Source organism: Piliocolobus tephrosceles, chromosome 6, assembly GCF_002776525.5.
Source record: "Piliocolobus tephrosceles isolate RC106 chromosome 6, ASM277652v3, whole genome shotgun sequence".
NCBI lineage: Eukaryota > Metazoa > Chordata > Mammalia > Primates > Cercopithecidae > Piliocolobus > Piliocolobus tephrosceles.
In genome coordinates, this window is record NC_045439.1 from 15,788,706 (window position 1) to 15,812,991 (window position 24,286).

The 24,286-nt window shown below is 45.1% G+C and overlaps 1 protein-coding gene and 1 long non-coding RNA gene across 5 annotated transcripts in view; one reads left to right on the plus strand and one right to left on the minus strand.

Annotated features, from left to right (window-relative positions):
- The window catches only part of TTC7B (tetratricopeptide repeat domain 7B), a 296,302-nt gene that overhangs the window by 146,704 nt on the left and 125,312 nt on the right, over positions 1 to 24,286 (plus strand). For all 4 annotated transcript variants that reach the window (XM_023205449.2, XM_023205448.2, XM_023205447.1 and 1 more), the window contains exons 10-15: positions 7,059 to 7,142; positions 8,153 to 8,257; positions 10,638 to 10,755; positions 12,842 to 12,899; positions 18,738 to 18,810; positions 21,529 to 21,689. In XM_023205449.2, coding sequence (XP_023061217.1) covers positions 7,059 to 7,142; positions 8,153 to 8,257; positions 10,638 to 10,755; positions 12,842 to 12,899; positions 18,738 to 18,810; positions 21,529 to 21,689 — 599 coding nt within the window. The remainder of the gene's footprint in view (positions 1 to 7,058; positions 7,143 to 8,152; positions 8,258 to 10,637; positions 10,756 to 12,841; positions 12,900 to 18,737; positions 18,811 to 21,528; positions 21,690 to 24,286) is intronic.
- LOC111538213 lies at positions 16,878 to 23,096 on the minus strand. The gene is made up of 5 exons (XR_002730254.1): positions 22,995 to 23,096; positions 20,746 to 21,003; positions 18,781 to 18,990; positions 18,360 to 18,516; positions 16,878 to 17,398 (listed from the first exon to the last, which is right to left on the minus strand). It is a non-coding gene; the product is annotated as an uncharacterized LOC111538213 (long non-coding RNA).

Here is a 24,286-nt window from a genome sequence, read left to right on the forward strand (position 1 = left end):
TATGAAAAGCCGGAAAAAGAGACTGGAAAGGCATAAGCTCTTGTTACCAAAAGGAACCATTTTTGCAAGTGACATTTTGACTCACACTTCAATGATTAGGATGCCATTTAGAGTCTAATTATTGTTCTACCAAATATTCGTAGTATTAAATGAATGTTATCTGGGATTAGAGAGGTGGCAGTCATGTGATTACAGCGAATGGGCCTATCTTTCCTGGTAGAAATAATACCACTGCCAAATCCATCTTCTTTTCTTGTGAGGGAGGTGATTTGGAGATGTCACCTGCTGTTTTGCGTGGGTGACTCAGGGATCTACAGCTCTGGACCGGCCCCACTTCCCTTCCTAGGCCCACCCTGCCATCCCCACGCTGGACTCCAGAAGTGGAAAAGGGGCCAGAATCTAGCTCGTGCCACTGAAAGACTCCTATTCACACTGCCTTTGCCGTCTACTGGTGTGCTCACCCTCATCCCCAGGGGTTCTCATTATCCCCTTCATCCGCCCTTCAGAACCCTGAAGATCTGCTCATGCTTTGTTTCATAAAAGCCAGCCCATTGATAGCCTTCAATGCGGGCCAGACACTCTTTTGAGCATTTCACATGTATTTCTGCATTTAACCCCGATTACAACCCCATGGCTGGGAGGGGGGAGCTTGAATTGAGATAGGCAGCCTGGCCCCAGAGCCAGTGCTTTCACCATGTGACTACTCTTTTTGTCCTCACGCCCTGTGTGCTGGGCTTGGGTGATTAAAGCACTCTCTTATATGTCCCCCATGCACAGAACACCTGCTATCTTCTGAAAAGTCTGTTTTCATCAATGCATCTTTTTCACTGGAACCATTATTAAAATTTGAATGCAGCTGGGTATGGTGGCTCAAGCCTGTAATCCCAGCACTTTGGGAGGCTGAGGTAGGTGGATCACCTGAGGTCAGGAGTTCAAGACCAGCCTGGCCAACATGGTGAAACCCCGTCTCTACTAAAAATACAAAAAATTAGCCAGGCGTGGTGGCAGGCACCTGTAATCTCAGCTACTCAGGAGGCTGAGGCAGGAGAATCGCTTGAACCCAGGAGTTGGAGGTCGCACTGAGCTGAGATTGTGCCACTACACTCCAGTCTGGGTGACAGAGCAAGACCCTATCTCAAAATAAATAAATAAGCAAATAAATAAATATTTAAAAAATAAAAAATGTGAATGCTTTTATTTTATGTTCTCCATCTCCCCACAACATTAAAACTGCAATTTTTTACTCTGTCACATACACATACGATAGAGTTCTTAAAAAGGGATAGGCAAACAGAACTGGGATGAGCAAACAGCCTAAGGGGCAAGGGTTGTGGATAGCAAATGCTCCCAGTGACAACCCATATTCCTTTTTACCATGGGTGTGTTTTTTTGGCAGGGAGTCTCCTTTTGTAGTTGAGGTACGGTTGACCTGAACTGTTTAGGGGTTTATGTAATCTTCATGTTTACGGAAACATAGGGGAGGACATGTTATATATCCAGGCAGCATGCTTGGCATCAGCATTTCAGGAGCATCTGAAGCTGTCCGGGCAGTTTTCCAAAGCTGGCGTGCCGTCACTGTATCTCATAAGATGCCAAGAGCCCACTGGCAGGCAGCACCATCGGCTGTGATGCCAGAGCTCACACCCTTCTGAATTGGGGTGGAGGGCTAATTTGTAATTGACCCAGATTTCCTAACTCTTTAGAACACCCTCTTGGCTTGTTATGGGAGGTAGGTTGTTATTATTACGAGAAAGAGGTCCAAACTAGGAGGGAACTGAGAGAGATGCTACCTGTAGAGGAAACACAGGACTCGTGTAATCTTTGTTGGTTGAGAACTTTGCGATGGGCTGGAGATGTGGCACCACTGGCTGTCGTGGTGCTGGTGGATATTGTTGGATCAATAAAGTTGATTGACACTTCTACGAGCTGGAAAGGTCTCCGTCCTTAGTAGCCTCAAGCAAGGGTCCCCATTAGCAGCAAAAAAAAAAAAAAAAAAAAAAAATTGCTGAGTCTCTGAAATAGTTCAAGAAATATGTGGCCTTTTTAGGGGCCTTTTATTTAGCTGTCCTTTGCTTTCTGCAGCATGAGTGGGCCTGATACGTGAAGTGTGAGTGGCACGGTGTAATTAAAGTTTCAGAGGCAGTAGTGTTGTGGTGAAGAGCTCAGTCTCTGGAACCAGACCACTTCACTCCCATCTGGCTCCGCCACCGACTCAGAGGCCCGTGTACTCCCTTAACACCTCTGCACCTCAGTTTCTTCACCTGCAAATGGACGATGATAAAGGGACCTGCCTTGTACTTTGCAGGGTCCTTAGGATCACCCAATGAGGCAATGCTTGTAAAGTAATTAAAATAGTGCCTGGCTACAGGGTAAATGTTACCACACTTGTTAAAGAAATGAAGAATAAGCATACATTCTGGTCCAGTTCTCTAAAGTTGTGCCCTATTCTCAAGGGTCTCAGATTGAATCCTTTTCTAAAATGAGGAAACATTTCATAAAGTGTTGTAAACATTTTGTAAAGATATTTATTTCTGATGTAATGCATTGTAAATTTGAGTTTTCGTACATTGAATCTGGGTAAAGTGATAGGTATGATACAATTTGTTGTATTTCCATTCCTAATATAAGAATGTTAAAATTTTTAAAAAGGAATAATAGCTAACCTTTGTTTAGCACTCACTAGCCTGTTTCTGAGGTGCTATTTCCTGTGGCATTGTGTGTAGTAACTAACTTAATCTTAGTAACTCTCTACATTAATTACTGTTATAGTTCCCATTTTACAGTGAGGAATCTAGGCACACAGTGGTTAATTGCTTGCCCGAATTCACATACCCAATCTGTTGTGCACCTTGATTCTGTATTCCTAGCTGCCATGCAGGTTGTGTACTCCCTATTCTGAAGGGTTCTCAGGCAGAAGCGCTACAACTTGTTGGGGGCTGGAAGGTAGGGATTGTTACAGGAGGAGCCTGAAGCGTTTGATTGGGCGTACCGTCAGGGCCTTGGCTGTAGGTGACGGAACCGGACTTGTTAAGCAGAAAAGGAACTTATCCATCTGCACTGCTAAGCGCACCAGTTCCACTAGAGGCTGAAGAAGAGACTGGAACAGATTCAGGGAGACAAAGGCCCTGCCCCAATCTGGGAGGCCCCAGCTCACTCAGGGCGCTTGGAACACTTGGAACGCTTGGAACGAGTTCCAGAGGCCCCTTCCCTGCCTCCCTACCTGCAGATTCAGAGGCTGGCAGGAGCATGTGATTGGCTGTCTGCATGCCACTCGTGTGCCACATTCCTATCGCTTCTCTTTTTGGGAGTGCCTGCTCTTCCCCGCCGCCAAAATCAGAAGAGATTTGAAGTAACAGGCAGCCAGAATGACAAGTGCCCTCTCCTTTGGGGGCTTCAACTAGATGCTCCCCCAAGTGATCTGCCAGCCACAGGATCCCGTGATTCTACTCCTGATGAGGACTGGGGCTGTTTTTCTTTCCTGTAGCACCTGGAACGCAGCTCTGTACCAATTAGGCCTCCGGTGAATGTGCTTCACAGAGTTTAATGAGACTGTTAGCCTTTGGCATGCAAGAAAAGAAGGGTGCACGCTTATTTATGGCATCTAGCTTTTTGATTCAGAACAGACTGTTTCAGCTGCCGAGCTCCTTTTGTTGATCAGGAGAACAGTTGATATTTATTATTCCTCTTAGCAAAAGGAGGACAAAAAACCATTTAAACATTTAAATGTTTAAGTACTTAGTGTTTAAGTACTTACTAAGTATATTTAAGTACTTAGTGGTGATATTGCAACATATTGGTTGGAGTAGGGCTGTTAGAACGATCCTCATTTTTGATTATCTACCATCTCTCCACATACCGGCTCCCGGTGCCTCATTTCAGCCACTGTGATCATTCTCATCTCCTCCTCTTCCATCATCCCTCATTCCCATCCCCAAGGCAGTTTCTAGGCACTGCTGGCTTTTCACTGCTTAGCATCCTCCATCACACTTGTCCTCCCCCACTTAGTCCCAGCCCATGCCTCCCAGACCTGGGTTAGGTCTCTCCCGCCACCCTGTCTTGCCTACTTGATCTCAGCATGCTGCTTTCATTTCTCCCTTCCCGCTGTGCTCCTTAAAGGCACAGTGACACCTTCCTCAGTACAGCAAAGCCACTAAGAGGGCCCTGGGTTCAGGTTCAGATTCCAGGTCTGCCGCTTGGTGTCCACACTAGTGAGGAGTGTATTCAGACGTAATTAACAAAACCAGCGTGCAGTGGCTTAGCCAAAGTGGAGTTTATTTGGTTCACCCTACAAGAAGCCTGTGAGAGGTTGGTGCAGTAGCTGCAGCACCTCATGGCATCAGGGCCACACACTTTCTTTCTGCTCAGTGTTCCTGGCCACCCTGCTTCTGGCTTTGAAGGGGCAGGGCTGAGGGCAAAGTGGGTGCTGGCAGAGAATGCCCTGCTTTTAAAGGACTCTCCTGGAGGCCTCCCCCAGCCCCTCCTGCTGATGTCTCATGGTGTAGGATGAGGCCCGCAGCCAGCCCTGAGCTGAACACATTGCCCATGTTCACCTTGCTTAAGGTCTTCGGATGCCCACCCTGTGCCATCGCCAAGCACTAGGTGCTTATTAATGCTTAGTACTTTACTTTTAAATAGAATATGTTTTTATCAGAACAGCTTTTCACAGTAAACCAACTAGCATGATATTTACTGTGTGACCTCTGTGTATGCCATTTAAAATTCTAGAATTCTTTTCTCTCCTCTCCCACCACCTCACTTTACCTTTACCCATTTATCACCTTCACTGCAGCTCCTTGTCTCCAGGTCCCCAGCTCCCTGCCCTCCCTCCTTGACTGTGCATGAATCCTGAGCATCCCATCATTTTCCTCTGCTCCTGCACTGGCCACCTCGCAGCACGAGAGAAGGCGGCGGCACAATGGTGCAGGCTCCACTGCGTGCTCGCACCAGTCTCTGAGCTGACCCTGCTGTGAGCCTTCTGTCCCCTTTGGTGGAAGGGGCTTTTGTTGTTATTTAAACCTTTTTCTGTTTTTTGCGTTGTTTTTCTTTTTCTGCCTTTCTTTTCTTTTCTTCCCTTTTCTTTTCTTTTTTTTGACAAGGTCATCTTGCTCTGTTGCCCAGGCTGGAGCGCAGTGGTGCAATCACAGCTCGCCGCAGCCTCGGCCTCCTGGGCTCAAGCTATTCTGCCTCCTCAGCCTCCTGAGTAACTGGTACTACAGGTGTGCACTACCACACCCTTCTAATTTTTTTTACTTTTTTTGTAGAGACGGGGTCTCGCTATGTTGCCTCAGCTGGTCTCGAACTCCTGGCCTCCAGTGATCCTCTTGCCTCAGCCTCCCTAAGTGCTGGGATTACAGGTGTGAGCCACTGCGCTCAGCCGCCTCTGTTCTTTTTAAAACCTCCTGCCACTATTCTTTTCTTTTCCTCCTAGCACCCACCTCATTCCATCTTTACAGAGAAAACTGGCTGGGCCCGACAGGGCCTGCCATTCTCTCCTCCTTATCTGGAGGATCTTGCCTCCCTAAGAGAAGGCCTCTCAGCAGGGATACGTTTGTTCCGGGGACCTGGCTCCCTCTAGTCTTCTGGGACCTAATTTATCTCCCCGGGGTCTTCACTCTGCATGCTCGTTCTGCTCATGGTAGCGAGAGGCTTGAGTTGCCTCTATGAAAAATTAAACACATAGATGAAGAGCCCTTTTTCACCCCACACATCCTTCGTTCATGCCTCATCTCCATCTTTTCTTTGCTTATTGGTCCCCATGGCCTATGTTCTCCTCCCATGTCCCCCAAAGCCACACTTGCAGAGCTCGTCACCCAGTCGATTTGGGTGGTTTCTTGGCCTCAGTTGCTGCTGGCCCCATTGGCCCCTTCCCGGGGCCCTCTCTGTGTCGTGACACTGCTGTCCCAGGTCCCTTCTTTGCCCTCCTTTCCAGATCCTTTTGCTCTCCCTTTCCGCAGTCTGGCCCTGCTGCCTTCTCTCTGAATACTCTTCTGGACTGATCTGATCTCTTCTAGTAACTTCAGCTCTTTTCTCAAATGTTTGTCTTCTGTTAGATCTTTCTCTTGAGGTCCCAGAATGTCTCTGGTAAATTACCTCATGATGCCTCGAACTCAGTATTTCCCATGCCAAACTCGTTCATGACAACTTCCTTCCCCATTCTCCCTTTCTCCTAAAACAAAACAAAACAAAACAAAACACAAAAACCTCACCTTCTCTCCCTTTCTCTCAAACACACACACTCACTCACTCACTCACACTCGTGCATACACAAGGGCCTTCTGTGGCATGGATTTTCCCCCAGGTATGCAGGCCAGAAACTTTGGGCACCAGTCCCCACATGCTTCCACGGGTGACCCATCCTTGCTGATCTGACCTTGGACACATTTCTTGATTCTGAAGCCCCTGGACCATTCTGTCCACTTTGTTCCTGGCCTGCCTCCATCAAGGTCTTCCTCCTCACCCCACTCATCCTAGTCCCCCACGATCCTCCTAAAGCTCTAACATCATCATGTCACCCTGTGCAGGGACCAGAGGCTCCTCGCTGACTGAGAGGGAAGTCCGTTTGTAGATTACTCACCACGGCAGGCAATGCACCAGTACTGAGAAGATAATGAAGTTGTGGTTTCTGTCTTTGACGGTTTCTCATAGTGGGGCTGGGCTGGGGAAGGCCCAGCTCAATTTCCGTTCTCCCTGACGCCATTCCTGATTCCTGGGATCACTTCACCACAGTCCTGTTTCTTGCCCTTGGGGCACTCCTGAGTTTGGCTTTGTATTTGTGTTGTTGATGTATTTACTTCTTTTCCTGTGCCAGATACAAAGCTACTCAAGGGCAGGGATTGTCACAACTTAGGTCCATTGTGGGTTGTCCTGGCCACCGGCATGGTGCATTATCCTGTGTGGGGACTCCGTAGGAGCCCTTTGGTGGAGGATTATGTTTGAAGCTTTCCAGGGAAGCAGATTTGATGGGACTTACCTTAGCGTGCATAGACACAAACTCATACTTGTGCAGTTGCGGCGCCAGCGATTCTCAGATGTCTGCTTTATTTTTCTTTCCCACCCAGTGCCTAGAGAGAGCCATGAAGTTTGCCTTTGAGGAGTTCCACCTGTGGTACCAGTTTGCTCTGTCCCTGATGGCTGCTGGAAAAGTGAGTCCCCTTTGTGATGGGCAGTTTTTTATGCCTATCCTATTAAGGCCAAAGAGATTAATGTCATTGAATTGCACGGAATGATAGACTTTATGGAAGTCTTTTGAGCCGCTCTGGGAAACTATCCTGGTCCATTCTCAGTGAACAATCAGATTTAATTGTCTGGGAGGCCAAGATGGACTTATCACTGAGAAGAAAAATTCTGAAATATTTGTCTCTTTCTAGTCATTGTGACTTCATCAGGTGTCATGGGCATGGCTTAAACTAGAGCTAATTTTTTACACTTAACTGAGAGTTAAGCTATTTCCTGGAGGGGAAACCTGTTGGTTATCTTGAGCAATGTGTTATATTGGTCAGTGCATGATACTGAATGAAAATGTGGGCTGAGGGAGTCCAACGGCAGGATGGAAGGTTGGTGCTGCTCTCCCAGCTGAGTGACCCGGCAAGTTACTGAGTAGCTCAGTTTCCTCAGTAGAATGGAGTAAGAACAGCACCCACTCCGTAGATATGTTATCAGGGGAATGAGATGCTATGCCGTAGGTGTTTAGAGGTGCGTTCCTTGCTGTGTATACACTCAACAGAGGTCGTAGCTATTGTTTTTCTTGTTAATTTGGGCCATTTAGCGAATGAAGCCTGAGATAGATTATTTGAGCTAAGTGAATTCAGAAATTTAGTATTCTGTGCCTTCAACTGGATATTTATCTTTTATAGGAACAAATTTCCACCATCTTTACATTTTTCTTAATTTTCCAATAGCTACACAAGTATGGGACGAAATTCAGGTGGCACCAGGGAAGCATTCCTGCTGGCTTTTAACCCAGCATACTCCCCAGTCCCTCAGAAGCCACAGGCTCTGGTTTTCACATGCCCCAGGCCCCCCGCTTGCTTGGGTTTAAAGTTGGAAAAGCCCACGAGGAGGCCACCCTGACCAAAACCCCCTCTGAGAAGGCTGTCATATTCGGTTCTGTCAAACGCTTTGAGTTTCACAGAAATAATCTTCTCTTGCCAAGTCTGCCCGTGCCGTGAAGGTGCTGAAAGAGTGTATCCGCCTGAAGCCGGACGACGCCACTATCCCTCTCCTCGCTGCCAAGCTCTGCATGGGCTCCCTGCACTGGGTGAGTAGGGGTGCCCCCCTCCCTATTCCTACAGAGGACTCCAGGCCAGTCCTGCCCATTTTTTTCATGTTGAGGCACAGAGAGAAAGCGAGGGTGATTCATCAGCTACGCAACGACAAGATACAAGACGGTGTAGAGCCATGGAGCCTGGGCCTGGGCCCCTGGCCTCCTCAGGCCTCATCCACCCCCACCCAAGGCCTGAGGAGTACTCTGGGGTACTCCAGGGGTTTGTTCCTATGGGATTGTGCTCCAGGAATAATGATAATAAGATAGAACTATAATTCATACTCCCATACATCTTGCTTTATTCAAGCAATGTGGGACTGAGAAGAGACATGTGACTGAATTAGCATCCCTGGCTGAGCCTGGTTTGTTTTTGCTTTTGTTTTTGCTTTTGAGACAGGGTCTTGCTCTGTCACCCAGGCTGGAGTGCACGATAGCTCACTGCAGCCTCAACCTTTTGGGCTCAAGTCATCCTTTCACCTCAGCCTTCTGAGGAGCTGGGACTACAGATGTGCTCCACTGCACCTGGCTAATTTTTGTATTTTTTTGTAGAGACAGGGTCTCACTCTGTTGCCTAGGCTGGGAGCCTGGGACTTTCTAAAGAGCAAGGAGTCACCCTAAATTTCAGCTCATATGTTAAATTCAACTGTCTTCATTTCTCTTCCTTCACATACACATTTTTCTTCAAATATTCTTGTTCAAATTTGAATTTGGCAATAGCCTGATTTGTAACAATTCTAGTACCTCAAAAAATACATCATTTGAGTAGAAAATAGAAAACTCAGTCTAATTGCTGAGATGGTGGTATAGATAATTGCCACATACGATAGAGTTCTAATTTCTTTTCTTTAACTTCATGTCAACATTAGCAATAAAAACGATTTGCTCAAAAAAGACCAAAGCGTCTTACAAGCTCAGGTTGTTCACCCTTATATCCTTGCTCTTTGGTTTTTTTTTCACATATTCTCACCCAGCAGGAGAAAAGTAAGCCTAGCGAAGAGTGTTCCAGTTTAGTTCCATTTTGCTTGGGAAAATGTAGAAAAGATGTTTTGAAAGCACAGGCTCTCACCTGAAACGCACAGCTGTGAAGGCGTAGTGTGGTCATGTGGGTTTTGACAGTTTGGGGCTGTGAGCAGGCAAGGGGATGGCGCAGGCGCTCCAGGAGTGGGCAGGCGGAGGAGTGGACACAACTTTTGCATTTGGAACATGCCAATTCCCAGCAGTGACTACTGCCCTCCTCCCAGCTCTGGCTTTATTTATTACTGTAACATATACATCTTGAAATGCTTTAAATAGACCTCTTTTTTTTTTTTTTTTTTTGAGACGGAGTCTCGCTCTGTTGCCCAGGCTGGAGTGCAGTGGCGCGATCTCGGCTCACTGCAAGCTCCTCCTCTCGGGTTCACGCCATTCTCCTGCCTCAGCCTCCCGAGTAGCTGGGACTACAGGCGCCCGCCACCACGCCTGGCTAATTTTTTGTATTTTTAGTAGAGACGTGGTTTCACCGTGTTAGCCAGGATGGTCTCGATATCCGGACCTTGTGATCCGCCCGCCTCGGCCTCCCAAAGTGCTGGGATTCCAGGCGTAAGCCTGGCCAGACCTCTTTAAAAAAAAAAAAAATATATATATATATATATATGAGTAACAAATCTTTTCTGTATTTTTTTCTTGCATTTTTATTATTAAAATTTCTAAACACCACAAAACTCAAGACTATATGAACTCCAGTGTCTTATCACCCAACTCAATATCATCAATGTTTGCCATACTTTGAAGGAACAAATCTTACTATTTTTGCCTGTAATGAATTGTGCACCAGGTCTTATTGTGGGTGTAGTTTACAGGTGCACATTTTCTCATTGGAATCTGCTGGCACAAGGTACATGTGTTGAGGTTTGTAAAATAAGTGGATGGAGTTTTGAAATTTATAACAGTTCATGGCAAAGAGAATCCAAGCCTAAATGGATTCTTTATATCCTGTGGGGGGAAAAAGAAAGGCTGAAACATAAAACATTCCAAGAACTTTATTCTTTACAAATATATTCAGTTCAGCTTCTGAATACCTAGCACAACTTCATTATAGAACCAATCAGTAAAAAATAAAGATAAAAAAGATAGACCCCCAGCAAGTATGAAAGCAACTTTGGAAAAGAAGGCAAATAAGCAGTAAGGAAAACTTTAAAGAGAAAAAGCAAGATAGGAATCCTGCAAACTGTTAGAGAGGCTCAAGAAAACAGAACCACCGGAGTGGGATTGGGAGATTTGGGAGTCATTTTCAAAGTGACTCATCAGAAATCCAATTTTGGCAGCAGATGCTTATGGGAACTCATGTTAGAAATTCTGCAGGTTGTTGTTGTTTTTAACTTGTCTCATTTTTCAGTTGGAAGAGGCTGAAAAGTTTGCCAAAACTGTCGTTGATGTGGGAGAGAAAACATCAGAGTTCAAGGCCAAAGGCTACTTAGCTCTGGGGCTCACATACAGTCTGCAGGCCACTGACGGTGAGTGACGTCCCACCCCCAGAGCCGCTGAGCTGCAGGGCTGGACTGCCTAAGTCTACCCTGCAGGATTCCCACAGTCCCCTTCTGTCTCAGGAGGGTACAGAAACTGGGGCATTCTGCTGTGCCATTCAGTGGGGCCCCTGGTGCTGCTGTCTTCTTTGCTTGGTCTCATGGGAGAATGGGAGGGCAGGGAGGAAGGCCCTGTGCCAGGGCTCCCAGCCTCTTATTCAGGTACATTATGCTGGTGGTGCACTGGGCACCTCGCTGGGCTTTGCAGGATGATTCACCCACCCAGCCTTGCACCTGCCCCTGTCCTACCACTTGGTCTGGGCTGTCCTGTGTGAAGGGATGCTGGATCTTAGGTACAGGAATGTGGAAGAGTCGGCCAGACACTTCCAGGAAGCTTTCCTTGACTGGTCAGGAAATGCCCCTTCTCCATTTGCACATTTTAATTTGTAGATACGTACATGTGCAGTGCAGCAGCTCACAAGACCCCTAGGGGTCTTGGAAACAGTGATTTTGGATGTGCTTAGAGTTCTGATGGATGGGATTCTAGCTAAGAAAAAATCTTGTATACTTAAGTTTTCAGTGATATTTGCAGAAAGTTTAACAAACTTTTCCTGAACTATTACTATTCTTTTATCATGTTGTTGTTAAATGTAACACAAATGCAAAACAAAAATCTCAGAAACAAATGGATAATTTAATGAATTTGAATTAGTATAAGGCAAAATATCTTGTAGCCGTTAGCCTGCTCAGAAGCTAGAACCTTGCCAGCCACATGGGGAGCCCTCCATATGCCCCTCCCAATCACAAACCCCTTTCTCTCCCTTAAGAGGAAATACTATCCTGACTTTTATAATACTTCCTTCTTTTCTTTATGGTTTTGTTGTAATTTATTTTACAAAGTACTCCAAATTCTTTTCTCTGCCCTAAAATATCAAAGGTCCTGGGGAAGTTTTGCATATTAATTGCTTTTCAATATGGATTACTTGCTAATTTTCCATATACACATGATACATTGACAATACCCAGCACATAGCTTTTGATATAGTAGACTTTGAGTGAAGGGCACATTTAATGCCACATATTAACCTATGTAAATTCTTAGTTCAGACTTTACCTCTCATTACTCTTGCAACTTTGAGAGAGTTGCTTGACCCTGTGGGGCTTCCTCTTCCATTCATGGGTCAGTTGGGGCCTTTTGAGGTTCTCTCTAGCTGGGTCACTGCTGTTCTAAGTTACGTTAGCCATGGTCTCCAGCCACATTGACCCCCTGGCAGCCTTTCACTGCTCTCAGTCTCATGCCAGTCTGGGAGGTGCCATGTTGGAGGTGTTAGGTAACGGCCTCTTGCAGTTCCAACCATAAACAGTTTCCTCCAGGACTTTTTCTCTTGCCGTAGTAAAAAGTACCTTTTTCATTCCTAGCCAGGCTTAAGGGGCCATTTCTCACGTGCTCTGCACAGGGCAAGTGTTGACTCACAGCCAGGTGGCCTCACACTTTTGAGCTAATTTTCCATGATCAGTGTTGGGTTTGCCTACTCCGTCCCTTGTGTTCACTTGAAGGTGTTAAAGTCCTGGCCATTGCCCAGTGTGAACCAAGCTGGCCTTTCAAGGCAGCAAGCTAGTGTCGGTGGCCCAGCACTGCAGCTTCTCAGTGGCAGAAGGAACTCTGAAGGCTGTCAAAATCAACACTGCTGTCGCTTGCATCCCTCCCACCCCATCCTCATGGAGCTTGTCTTTCCCCTGAGTTACATGCCTGCACTTGAGAGGGCAGTCATGCTCCTTCTGGAGTTCCCAACTGGTCTTTTGCAAATGGCCCCCATACGCCTGGGAGTACCAAGAGTGACCACCCAACTCACACTGCCCCCTTGGCATTGTTCCACAGTCACACCCAATGAGTGCAAGCACTCGGGGGTAGTTCTGTTTCCTATCTTCTCCAGGGCCTGGTGCAGGACTGGGCACATAGGCACTCAGACATGGTTGCTTTTCATCCAGTTGAATGCACAAGTTTTGTGATGGGTTTTGTATTTGTCAAAAACTCCCTGATCTCCCATGCCACTGACTAATTGAACCCTTTTCTTAGCTTCTTTGCGAGGGATGCAGGAGGTCCTACAGAGAAAGGCGCTTCTTGCATTTCAGAGGTGAGTGGGAGTTCATCTTTTCAGTCGGCTGTACATAATGACACCAAAGTATGATGAGTATAAAAAGAAGAGATATTTATAAAGATTATGTAAACAGTGTTTTACCCCTGAGAGTCTTTCGTCCTGAGCACTGAACACACAGCGTGCAAACCCTGCTACGTCACTTGTTGCTATATCAATCTGCACTCTTAATCTGTTTATCCATTTGGGTACATTTTATTCATTCCTAATGAAGTGACTTCAGCTCGAAAAAGACAGATACTTTGTATGTCGAGGGAGATGAGTCCTTTATTAAAGACATTTGTCATCATCTAGAGAAGAGATTATTCTTTTCTAGCTTTTTTTTCTTTTGTAACATGTTAAGCTGCAGGTTTTTGTATTAAGGAATGAGAAGGCCGATTCCAGGAAGTCTCTGAAATACTGAGTGAAGACAGTGAGCCCCAAACTCCCCGCCCCCACCTTGTTCCATAACACTTTGTGCTTCTCTCTGTCATTGTGCCTCTCAGGAAATTAGGAGAAGGCCTTGCAATTATCAAATGCTCGAGCATCACAGTGTGCCTTCACATCCCTTATTTAATTTGTCGCTCACCACACACAAGTAAGGAAGACAGACTGACAATATGTCCCTTGCAGGTCGGGGACTGAGGCACAGGAGTTACAGGAGCCACCGGTCCCGCAGCTGTTGAAGTCAGTATGCGGTCAGGGTCTCCTGACTCTAACCCAGTTTCTCCTGCCCCACCATACTACATTGCCCTCATTTTGTTCTCATTACAGGTATAATCAGAAAAATGAAATTATCTGGAAGTATAGCCCCATAATGTGAAATCTAGAATTGGTATTGATGCTGTCACTTTAAATATATCTGAGTTCTGATTTCTCGGAATTGTATTAGAAACTTAGATACTTACGTGAACATTTCATGAGGCCTTCCTAATACCTGACAAGCTTTGTTAGACTCTTTCCTTAGAACTGGGGCTGCCTACCGATTTATCATGGTGTCCATGTGCCTTTTTTCATGAAATCATGATCACTGGTTTCGGTGAGTCTGAAACTCTTCCGTCTCATTTCTGTTTCCTAGCAGCCTTGCCGGTAGCTACTTCAGGTTGCCAGCCCCAGTCTGGGTAATGATGAAAAGTACCAACTGACATCTGCAAACAGATCTCCTGTCTCTGTGCTAAGCTTTTGTTGATGTTCTTCAGCACGGAGTGTGGAAAGCATTTCCATTTCAAATGATTTGGAGTTTTAAATTCTCCAGTCCTAGTTTGTAAAACCCACACATGGATGCTTAAGAAAGTGGTCATTACATCTGTTTCACTTTTCTTAAATCAGCACATCTTACTGGCTCTCTAAAAACAGCCACAGTGGTGGTCTGCCTTGAGCTGCCAGTATAACTTCATGTTATGTAACAGCTGCTCCATTGGCCTGAATTCTTTTTTGTTCATCTTTTGCTTAAGTTTAAATTCAAAGAGATTTTTAAAATATTAGTTCATATGGGAATAAAGAGTAATAAAATCCCACTAACCTAACTGATGATATTGCAGAAGGCTAACCTAAATTAGAAGTTGTGTGAAATATAGAATGTTTTTCAAAGGAATGTTTTTCATTTTGTTTCAAGTACACAGTAACTAGGACTCTTCTAGTGAATTGCAATCCTAACAAAAATCTTTATGGGAAAGATTTTAAGTAAATAAAAATGATTTGTATTACTTCTTAAATGTAAATGGATAATTTAAAACTACTTTGATGAGAAGTACTTTCTCTACTATGTATTTTAAATATCCTCCCCACAATTCTGTTTATACTAATGTTTTGCATTTTTTGTTTAAAAAGAAAACACAATTCAAGAAGGGATGGGGTTGCAGATATAGCACAAGAAAGTTAACTCTTAATTATGACTGGAACCATAATTCAGAAATATTTGTTCTCTAGTGGATCCAAAGAGGTGATTTTTGAAGACATCCAGGTTGGGCGGCTGCATCTGAATGTGAGACCCTGAGCTGTTCCTACACTCATAAGCTCAACCCAAGCAGCTGAACCAATTCATTTGCCCTGTACAAAAGTATAGTGAAGAAGAACACAATATTGTTTGCAAAGCTTCTAAAGATGCTGAATTGATCTGAGTTGCTTCTTCTGCAGGCTCTCACATCCTACTGAGAAAAGCAATCCTGAAAACAGTTGAGAGCGCCTTTCATTGCATGGCCCACAGTATGCATAAAGCCTGGTGCTCCAGGAGGCAGGCGTGGCATGGTGGTGTTTGTGTTTATCACTCATTGTGGCATAGGGTACACAGTCTTGCTTTGTTTTCCCCTTTCTCTCCTAACTTGAGTTTAAGTGTGGTATGATTTGTGCATATAGGGTGATGAGCCATCCCAATCTCTTGAGGACTGAGTGGTTTCCAGAACATGGGTCTTTCAATCCTAAAATCAGGAACATCCTGGACAAACCAGGACAAGTTGGTCACCCTCTGTGTGTAACTAACGAGAGATTCCTGAGCAATAGATTTAACCAGGTTTGCACTTTTAAAAAAACTTAATGCACGAATCCAGTGGCCCCTGTAATCAGGACTGAAGGGGAATTCAAGGAGAATTGGCTAAACAAGGCAGCAAGGTGACAGTGTACAAAGAACGGGCTTTGCAATCACGTGCTTTCCACTCCACTTCTGGCTTTCTCTCATTTGCTGGCTGTTTTTGGACAAGAAGCTTAATAGTTGATAACTTCACAAATTGTAGTTATTATTGTTACAAGATATGTGCCTTATGGACTAGGGTCAACATTGATCAACCTTCTCTATATTCTTGGTTCAGCTCTAGAGAATGTTGGAAATGGAATCTAGGAGAGCCTTGGGGTAGATGCCACAACATCCTTGGGTTCTAGCCAGGTGATCTGGGAAGCCCATGCGACCATGTGATGCTTTCCAGTAGCAGCCCAGCAGGCCTATCTCTGGGTACTGCTCCCACTGCACTGTCATGATGGTCATTTTGGGTCTCTCCCTCTGGAGTGGGAGTGGAAGCTCATCAAGGAAAGGCACTAGCATGATTCATCTCCATGCTCCCCAGAAGTTAGCATAGGGCCTGGTGTCATATTGTAGATACTGCATAATGTGGATGGATGGATGGATGGATAGGTGGATGGGTGGGTGGTTGGATGGGTGGATAAAAGGATGAAGGGGCTCTTCTTCATGGGAGAGAAACTGAATTAATCATGTGGAGGTGCTTTGAGATAAGGGAAGCGTTTTGTGAGCATCCCTGTGGTGACATTTTTAGGTCTTTTAGGTATTTCTGAGCAGTCTAGCCAGGTATTCAGTATTTGGGCACGGGGTTTATGAGGCTGCTTTAGATTCGTGTACAGACTTCAGAAGGCTTGCAGTTCTTCTGATTGTTGATGTCCTTTCTCTCACCTGCCTTGCCTGAGGATTTCTGTCCTGCGAGTTGCCTGTGGCATACCAAAGGGGCTTTCCCACAGGAAGCTTAGCTGCTGAAGTTGCTCTATGGGAAGCAAGTATTTCAGCATCTACTTGAGATCAACACAGGGAGCTTTTTCTTGTTTTGTTTGGCATTTTCCTTATTTCCTTTTTTCCTTCAGTGGGTAAAGTGGTCAGTTGAATTCATTAGCCAAATTGTAGAAATAAGGTTTTTAAAATGTGTATGTTTCAGTTGTGCCTCATTAGAAATTTGGCAGTTGAATATGCATCATTAGCCAAGTTGGAAATCCTTCAGATGTTGCCCTAATGCACTCCAGAAATTCCAAGATCTCTAGCACTGCTGGTTTATTCCTTTCACAGTGCTGTGGTTAACAGAGAAAAATCATTTGATGAGGCCAGCATGGGGTCTTTAGCCAGAACTATCTTTATGCACACCCTCAACTCGAAAGATCATTGCCAGCCCTTTAGTTGGTTGGTATTGCATAGAGGCAACCATGACTTGATTTATTTGTGAAGAATATGAATTGAACTGAGAAAATTATAACTCTAAGAAATTCTTTTTGAGGGTTGTATAAACTTTATTATTTGTGAAAGAAGGTAAAATAAATCAAAAAATTTCTTCATAATTGTGTATTCTTTTTCCTGATTATAAGAAAGAGAAACCATGATTTTTCAATCTCACTGTTATAAACACCAAAGAAAAATATTCTTTGATGTACAAATTAATGGAAAGCCAATGTTTGTAAAATTTTAAAAGTTGCTATATACTAAGTGGACTTTAGAAATAAGACATTTAGTAGCTGGGCGTGGTGGCTCATGCCTGTAATCCCAGCGTTTTGGGAGGCCAAAGTGGGAGGATCACTTGATCCCAGTAGTTCTAGACTAGCCTGGATAACATGTCGAAACCCCATGTCTACAAAAAAATTTATAAATTAGCTGGGCGTGGGGAGCACGCCTGTGGTCCCAGCTCCTTGGGAGGCTGAGATGGGAGGATCGCTTGGGCCCTGGGAGGTTGAGGCTGCAATGAGCAGTGATCATGCCACTTCACTCCAGCCTGGGTGATAGAGTGAGACCCTGTCTCAAAAAAAAAAAAAAAAAAAAAGAGAGAAATAAGACATGTAAAAGGATAACACAGGCAGTATCAGCTTCAGCCTCTTCAACTAAGCTAAGAAAGGTCCTAAGGCTATGTCTTGAGGCCAAGTGAAGATTCCCCTGGAATGAAAGTCTAGGTGCTTTGCTCTGAAGATCAATATAAGGACAGAGATTAGCTTTGCCTTACCCTGGACCTGCACATGAGCTACTACGTTTGCATAAACAATGCCCTAAATTAGTGGACTTAGCGTATTTTCTGGATGGCAAACACCTGGGAGGCTTATTAGCTCCCTTCCCTGCAGCAGACAATTCAATTAAAAAACCTTATTATTGTAGAAAGCCATCTTTGGCCTCTTTGCCACAGTTGAATCCATAGTGATTTGGTTTTCTTTCTCATCTCAAATTTGTTTTCTGCTGGTAGAAGAGCCTCCTTTAATCACAGAATGTTGACAGAACAGCATGAAGTTTTGTTTACTATCTGGATCCCACCTAATTAGTCTGCTCCATGGTGCCTTTTAAAGAAAGTAGAAGTTTGTTTTTCTCTTCCCAGCAGACTGTTAAACACAGAATTATGTCTTGTACGTAGTCACATTTTGAGTTGCTGATGCTGAAATAAAAATGACTTCCACATAGAAGCAGAGAAGACCAGGTTTGCAATCAGCTAGGAGGCCAGTATGGTCCCTTCCTGTCTGATGTCAGTTCTTAAAACTGAGCCTGGTGTCTCACCACACTCTTACACATCACAGTTATCTGGAATAAATCAGTGAACGACATGGAATTTTGTAGAAGCTTCAAAAGACTGAATGAGTGTCTTTCTCTTCCCTTTTTTCACCAAAAACCAAAACCTCATTTTATAAGCAAAGCTGGGTCTTTGATTTTCATATGGTTTCTCTGAAATCTAGAAATTTGGATAAAGTAGCATTAAGGAAGGCCGAGCCAAACTTAACCAAAGCAGCCATCGCCTTGCCAAGTGCACACATGGCTTCACTGTGTCCCAGCATGACACAGGGGCCCATCTGCTGGGGAGATCAGGCCTCAGGGCCTGTGGATTCTTCACCTCGAGGCCCTCTGCAAAGCCGACAAGCGCGGCTGCCATTTTAGATGCTAGACAAAACGCGCTCCTGTTCTGTACCTTTACACACTGGTAAGAGGGAAACTGTTTACGTGTGTAGGTGGACAAAGAAGAAGAGTTTAAATGAAGCATTACATAGTTGAATAAATATGGGGCCTTAGTATAAGAATGCAAATGTGGAAAAGACTTGTTTGATAGGGAAAGTAAAAATGGCCTCCTCTCCATGTACTAATAGCCATAAATACTTTTTCAGGGCCCACAGCCTGTCACCCACAGATCACCAAGCAGCTTTCTACCTGGCTCTGCAACTTGCCATCTCCAGACAGGTCAGTTTCTCTAGTGTTTCCTATGCTTACTGCACTCTATATCTTGATACAACTCCTTCAGCTCTTCGGTTTGAAATGGTAGGTGATCTTCCTTTATTCCATCGAGGCTGACCTGGAGCCAGGAACCCTTCTCAGAGGTTTCAGCAAAGAGCCTGTTGTTTTGGTTGGTTTGAGCATCAGCTGTGAAGACACAGCAGTTCCAGGCTCTGCTGTTGGACATTAAATCCACACAGCTGGAGGGCCCAAGCTAGGGTCAGATGGCAACCTGGGGAGCAGCACATGGCATATACCCTGAACCCAGGAGTCATCAAAGAGTCTTTGTCCCTTGCCAACAGGAACCAGGTAGCAGAGCCCAGTGCTGAGCTGCATGGTGGGGATTTAGCCACTGACTGGGGTCTGGTTATCATAAGGGTGTCATTGATTGGCAGGAAGATGCCAGCAGGCAGAGACAAAAGAACCAGGTCCTGTACAATACGTGGAAGACATGAACAGTTTTCCACTGTGGCTACTCGAAAAAGAGAACTTAACACTATCTCCTTGCATTAGGGGCAAGTTTTGCCGGCCTTCGTCTTCCCCAAGGCAGCTTTTAGATGTTGCCTCTGCCATTCCCGAAACCTCCTATCCCCTCCCAGCTGTTCTGGGGATGTTGGCCACATGCCTGCCCACCCACCAGGTGCGAGACACTGGTGGTAACCCCAGCACATTCCTGAGTGCTGACTGGGAGGGTGATTCAAAGGTCAGCTCTCTAGACACGCCGTTCCCCTGGCAGGCCTGGGCTGAGGTATGCACCTGTCTTCCTGGTTGCTGGGGAATGGCATTGAGAAGTGGCTTCCATTGGCAACCTAGGGACTGAGGAAACCAAGATGCCGCCCCTGTAAAGGTCCTGTCACCTGACTATGGCTCACAGCTGGGCTTCTGCAGCAGGTGTGGGCATTGATCGACCATCTGATCCCTCCCCTACGCCGACAGCTTCTCTCACCTTCTCCATGAAGCCTTCCTCCTGTAGCAGCCTGTACTTCTTCCTTTTGCCCCGCTTTCTTGTTCAGTATCTTTCTCACTGGACTGTAGGTTCCAGGAACCCATGCCCGTCGTTGTCATTGCTTTACCCTGGCACTTGGAATGCTGCCTGGCATGTGTTCAGCACTCAGGAATACTCGCTAAATGAAGGAACCAGCTTTGAATTCCTTCAAGGCATCATTTTGATCCCTGTATCAGTTTTTGCCTGGTTGCCCTGGTCATCCCTGCAACTCAACATCATGCCTATGCTGGGCCTTCCGACGCACCTGTCAATACCGGGTTGAGTGCTGTTCACATAGTAGGCTGTCACCTGGGGAAGGGTGAGTCAATGGAGCCTTGTGGGTGTGGCAGCAGCCTTTGTGGGCATGTGGTGTCAGAACACCAGAGCTCTGAGGGACTGCTTCCCTGCCTCCCCAGGGTCGGGGGGCGGTTTGACCAGGAGGAGAGGATGGACAGGAATCACTCTCTTGTCAGACACTCATAGCTGGGTGACCTTGCCCAAGCCATTTCACCTCCCTGGACTTCAGCTTCCTCCCTGTAACTGAAGGATTGGGGTGGATGGTCTCCCTTCCAATAGTGAGAGCCGTGATTTTATGGTTCCAAAGCAGAAAGCCTCCACCAGCCAGCAGTTATAACCTAAATCCATCAAGAAAAGAAGTTCACTGAGGAAAAGTAATTGGTTTGGGAAGAGAAGTCATGGCCTTCTACTATGGAGGGAGGTTACTGAGAGTTTGGGAAAAAGCAGGAGAGCTAAGAAGAGGCCCCACAGAGGACTGGAGTTGGAGCAAGACGGGAAGGCAACTGTGGGATGGTTGTGCAAGAATGCTTCAGTCCAGAGCTCTATTTCAAAATCTAGCTTCGGGTTCTAATCCTCCCTGGTTACTGCCAAACCTGCATGGAATCCAGGGTGTCAAATACCCATTGTGTGTGCATTTTATCAACCCTTGTGCTTGGATGATTTTGAAGAAAGTCTCGAACAGCTGTTGCATTTAAAGGTTCAGGTTGTGTCTGGTCCTACATGAATTTGGACACATCTGCTTTGCATGTGGCATTGCAATTTGTTTCTCAATCAACTTATTTTGGGCTGTAGTTTGGAAAGGTGTGGGGCCTTTTGTTTGTTGTTTACTGTTTTGGCATGTTTCCTTGATGTCTAATGGAGGTCCAAGACAAAGGAACCTGCAAAGAACCACAGGCCTCTGATCACTTGGAAAACTCTGCCAAAGGTTTTATAACTTATTAAGCACTTTAATTTCAGTAATACTTGGAAAAATGAGAACAGTTAAGCTAAGGCAGTTCAGTTCCACTAAAAACCTCTGACACTTTGTATGTGTCTCCATTTAGAACAAAATCATCATGAGCATAATCAGAAGGAGATCAGTTTTGTGGACAGAACGAGAAAGTGTTTACTTAGGGAGAAGGGAAAGACTTGGAGCAGCATTGGCAGCTATGTAGAGAAACAGGGTCTCCTGTATCACTCTGTCACTCAGAATGTCTCCTGAAGGTGGCTTCCGTTTTCATATTTGTGGTTAATATCCTGGGGCTGCCATAAAGACTTGGCTTAAAATGTGAATGAGGCACAACGTGAAACAACTTGATATTTAAAGAGAATCAGACATTGAAATGATGGCTTCTTTTATGTGTGTGTGTGCGCGCGCGCACGCGCGTGTGTGTAAAACCTTTTTTGGTTTTGTTTTAAACCAGATCCCAGAGGCTCTGGGGTATGTCCGCCAAGCTCTTCAGCTTCAAGGTGACGATGCCAACTCCCTGCACCTCCTTGCCCTCCTGCTGTCAGCACAGAAGCATTACCATGACGCTCTGAACATCATTGACATGGCCCTGAGCGAATACCCAGAAAATTTCATGTAAGTGATCCTGGGCTTCAGTTTTCCCTTACTTGGAAGTTATTAAATTTACTTCTTCCCCTGCCTTCTCTCCAATCTGTCTAAGTCCCTCACGGATACCCTGGCAGTCAATAATATAAAATTCCCTTTACTGTTATTTTTTCCTGATATTAAAAACCAACAGGGCTGGGTGCGGTGGCTCACGTCTGTAATCCCAACACTTTGGGAGGCCAAGGTGGGTGGATCACCTGAGGTCAGGAGTTCAAGACCAACCTGGACAATATGGTGAAGCCCTGTCTCTACTGAAAATACAAAAATCAGCTGGGTGTAGTGGCGGGTGCCTATAGTCCCAGCTACTCGAGAGGCTGAGGCAGGAGAATTGCTTGAACCTGGTAGGCGGAGGTTGCAGTCAGCCGAGATCGCACCACTGCACTGCATTCCAGCCTGGGCAACAGAGCAAGATTCTGTCTCAAAAAAAAAAAAAAAAAAAAAAGCTGTTAGGTCATCCTAATGTAGTGTTAGGTCATCCTTATTTATTTAAAATACTTTATCCACTCTTTCCCAATGTGTACCATTGGAGCACATGAGACAACTTTAAATGGACTGTGGATGAACACTTTTAGTAGTTATAAGTTCCTTTTTTTTTTTTTTTTTTGAGATGGAATCTCACTCTGTTGCCCAGGCTGGAGTGCAGTGGCATGGTTTCAGCTCACTGCAACCTCCACCTCCCGGGTTCAAGCGATTCTCCTCCCTCAGCTTCCCTAGTAGCTGGGACTACAGGCACCTGCCACCACACCCAGCTAATTTTTTGTATTTTTAGTAGAGATGGGGTTTCACCATGTTGGGCAGGCTGGTCTTGAACTCCTGACCTCGTGGTCTGCCCTGCTCAGTCTCCCAAAGTGCTGGGATTACAGGCATGAGCCACCGTGCCCGGCCTAGTTACACATTCTTAAATGTATATTAGAATGTAGTGATTTGATGAAAATTATTGCTCAGGGCGCTATTAAGATATTTCCAAGTGAATTTAAAGAAAAGTATTAAGTAAATACTAACACAGATATACTTGGATATGGCAAAAGTGATGTTAAACTCCAGTGGGTGAAATTTGGGAAACAGGGCGTTACAGCTTTTTTGTCCTGAGTTACTGAGGGCTTGTTCCACTAGGTCTCGGTGATTCTCCTATTTTAGGCGACTGTGATCAAGATACCTTCCCTCTCTGTGTCTTAGTTTTACTCTCTAGGAAATGGAAGTTCTTGAACAATCAGTATTATACATCCCCTAAGAACTATCAATGTAAACTGTCATATGCTAGAGTCATCTACCTACCTTCTTCTCTTTCCTCTGAATCACTGTAACCCATTGCCTGTTGGTTAGGCTTTGTTGAGAAGGACTTTGTGTTTTGGGCTACTGGGTTACCATTTCATCCTCAGTGTCGGTAGCTTAGTAACCAGTACACAATGGCCAGAAATAGTAAACATTCCTGCACGCTGGAAGGTTCTGATTGTCTACGGAGTTGCAGGGTCAGTAATGGGGCAGGACTGCTTGGGGTTGGGGAGAAGGGAAAGAATGGAGAAGGTGGCCCAGGGTTGCTCTCTTCCCTTTCAGAAGTAAGTGCAGCCACAACCTAAGTGGGTCAGCTCTGGCTTTATTTCACTGCCTCATCACCTCACTGGGTTTTAATCAGTGCTTTTCAGCAGCTCTCCTTGGAAAATTGGTTCACACATTTCCATTACAAACATTTCTTTGTCTTCAAGTGAAAAGGGCACTTCTCCTCGTCCAGAGAATTCTTGTTATAATCCAGGAAACCTCTGACTAGAGCTTTCTTTTGTAGGCTCAGCTATTTATGCAGAGTGAATTAAAGAGCTTTGCTGCAGTGTTTTACTTCTTGCAGATCTCAAACTTGCTCTTTTGTACACCACCTATATTTCTGGATTTTACCCCAAGCTGTTTATCCTTAAAATGGTTAAAGCACTTTAAAAAATATGTGATCTTTTAACCATCGATAAGTACAACCCGATACAATTGAATTTAGTGTCTCTCATCAATATTTATAAAGCGTCATTCCCTGTCTCACCCTTGCACGCATGCACACACACATACACACACACACACACACACACACACACACACGCTCTTTCATTAGGCATTGGACTCCAGGGTATGGTTCCTGCTTCCATAGCCTAGGGTATCATCCAAGAGGAGGCTTATTAAGCTAATAGCCATACCACATGGTAAGCAGTAAACAGTGGTGGCTAATATGGTAATGCCTCCAAGTGACAGCAGCTGACAGCCTTTTCAAGTAGTAGAAGTAAGGAACAGCAGTAGAGATATTTGAGGAATGCAAGGCTGTTATTTTAATGTTAAGCCATAAGCTCAAAAAAGCAAAGCATATGGCAGCAGGTCTGAGAGCAGTCCGTGACTTGTTTGCTTTTTAAATATTTGTATTTCTTTGCGATGGGAAACTTCTTCCCAAGAATACTTTATTAAAAGTTGGGGCCAGATGTAATCAGTGGATCCCATGGTTTCTTCCCAGCCTGGCTAAAACATTTCAACACCAACCTAAACAAGATTAAGTGGGCACTTGTTGCAACTGCCATGTAGTGTTATCTGTTTGTTTG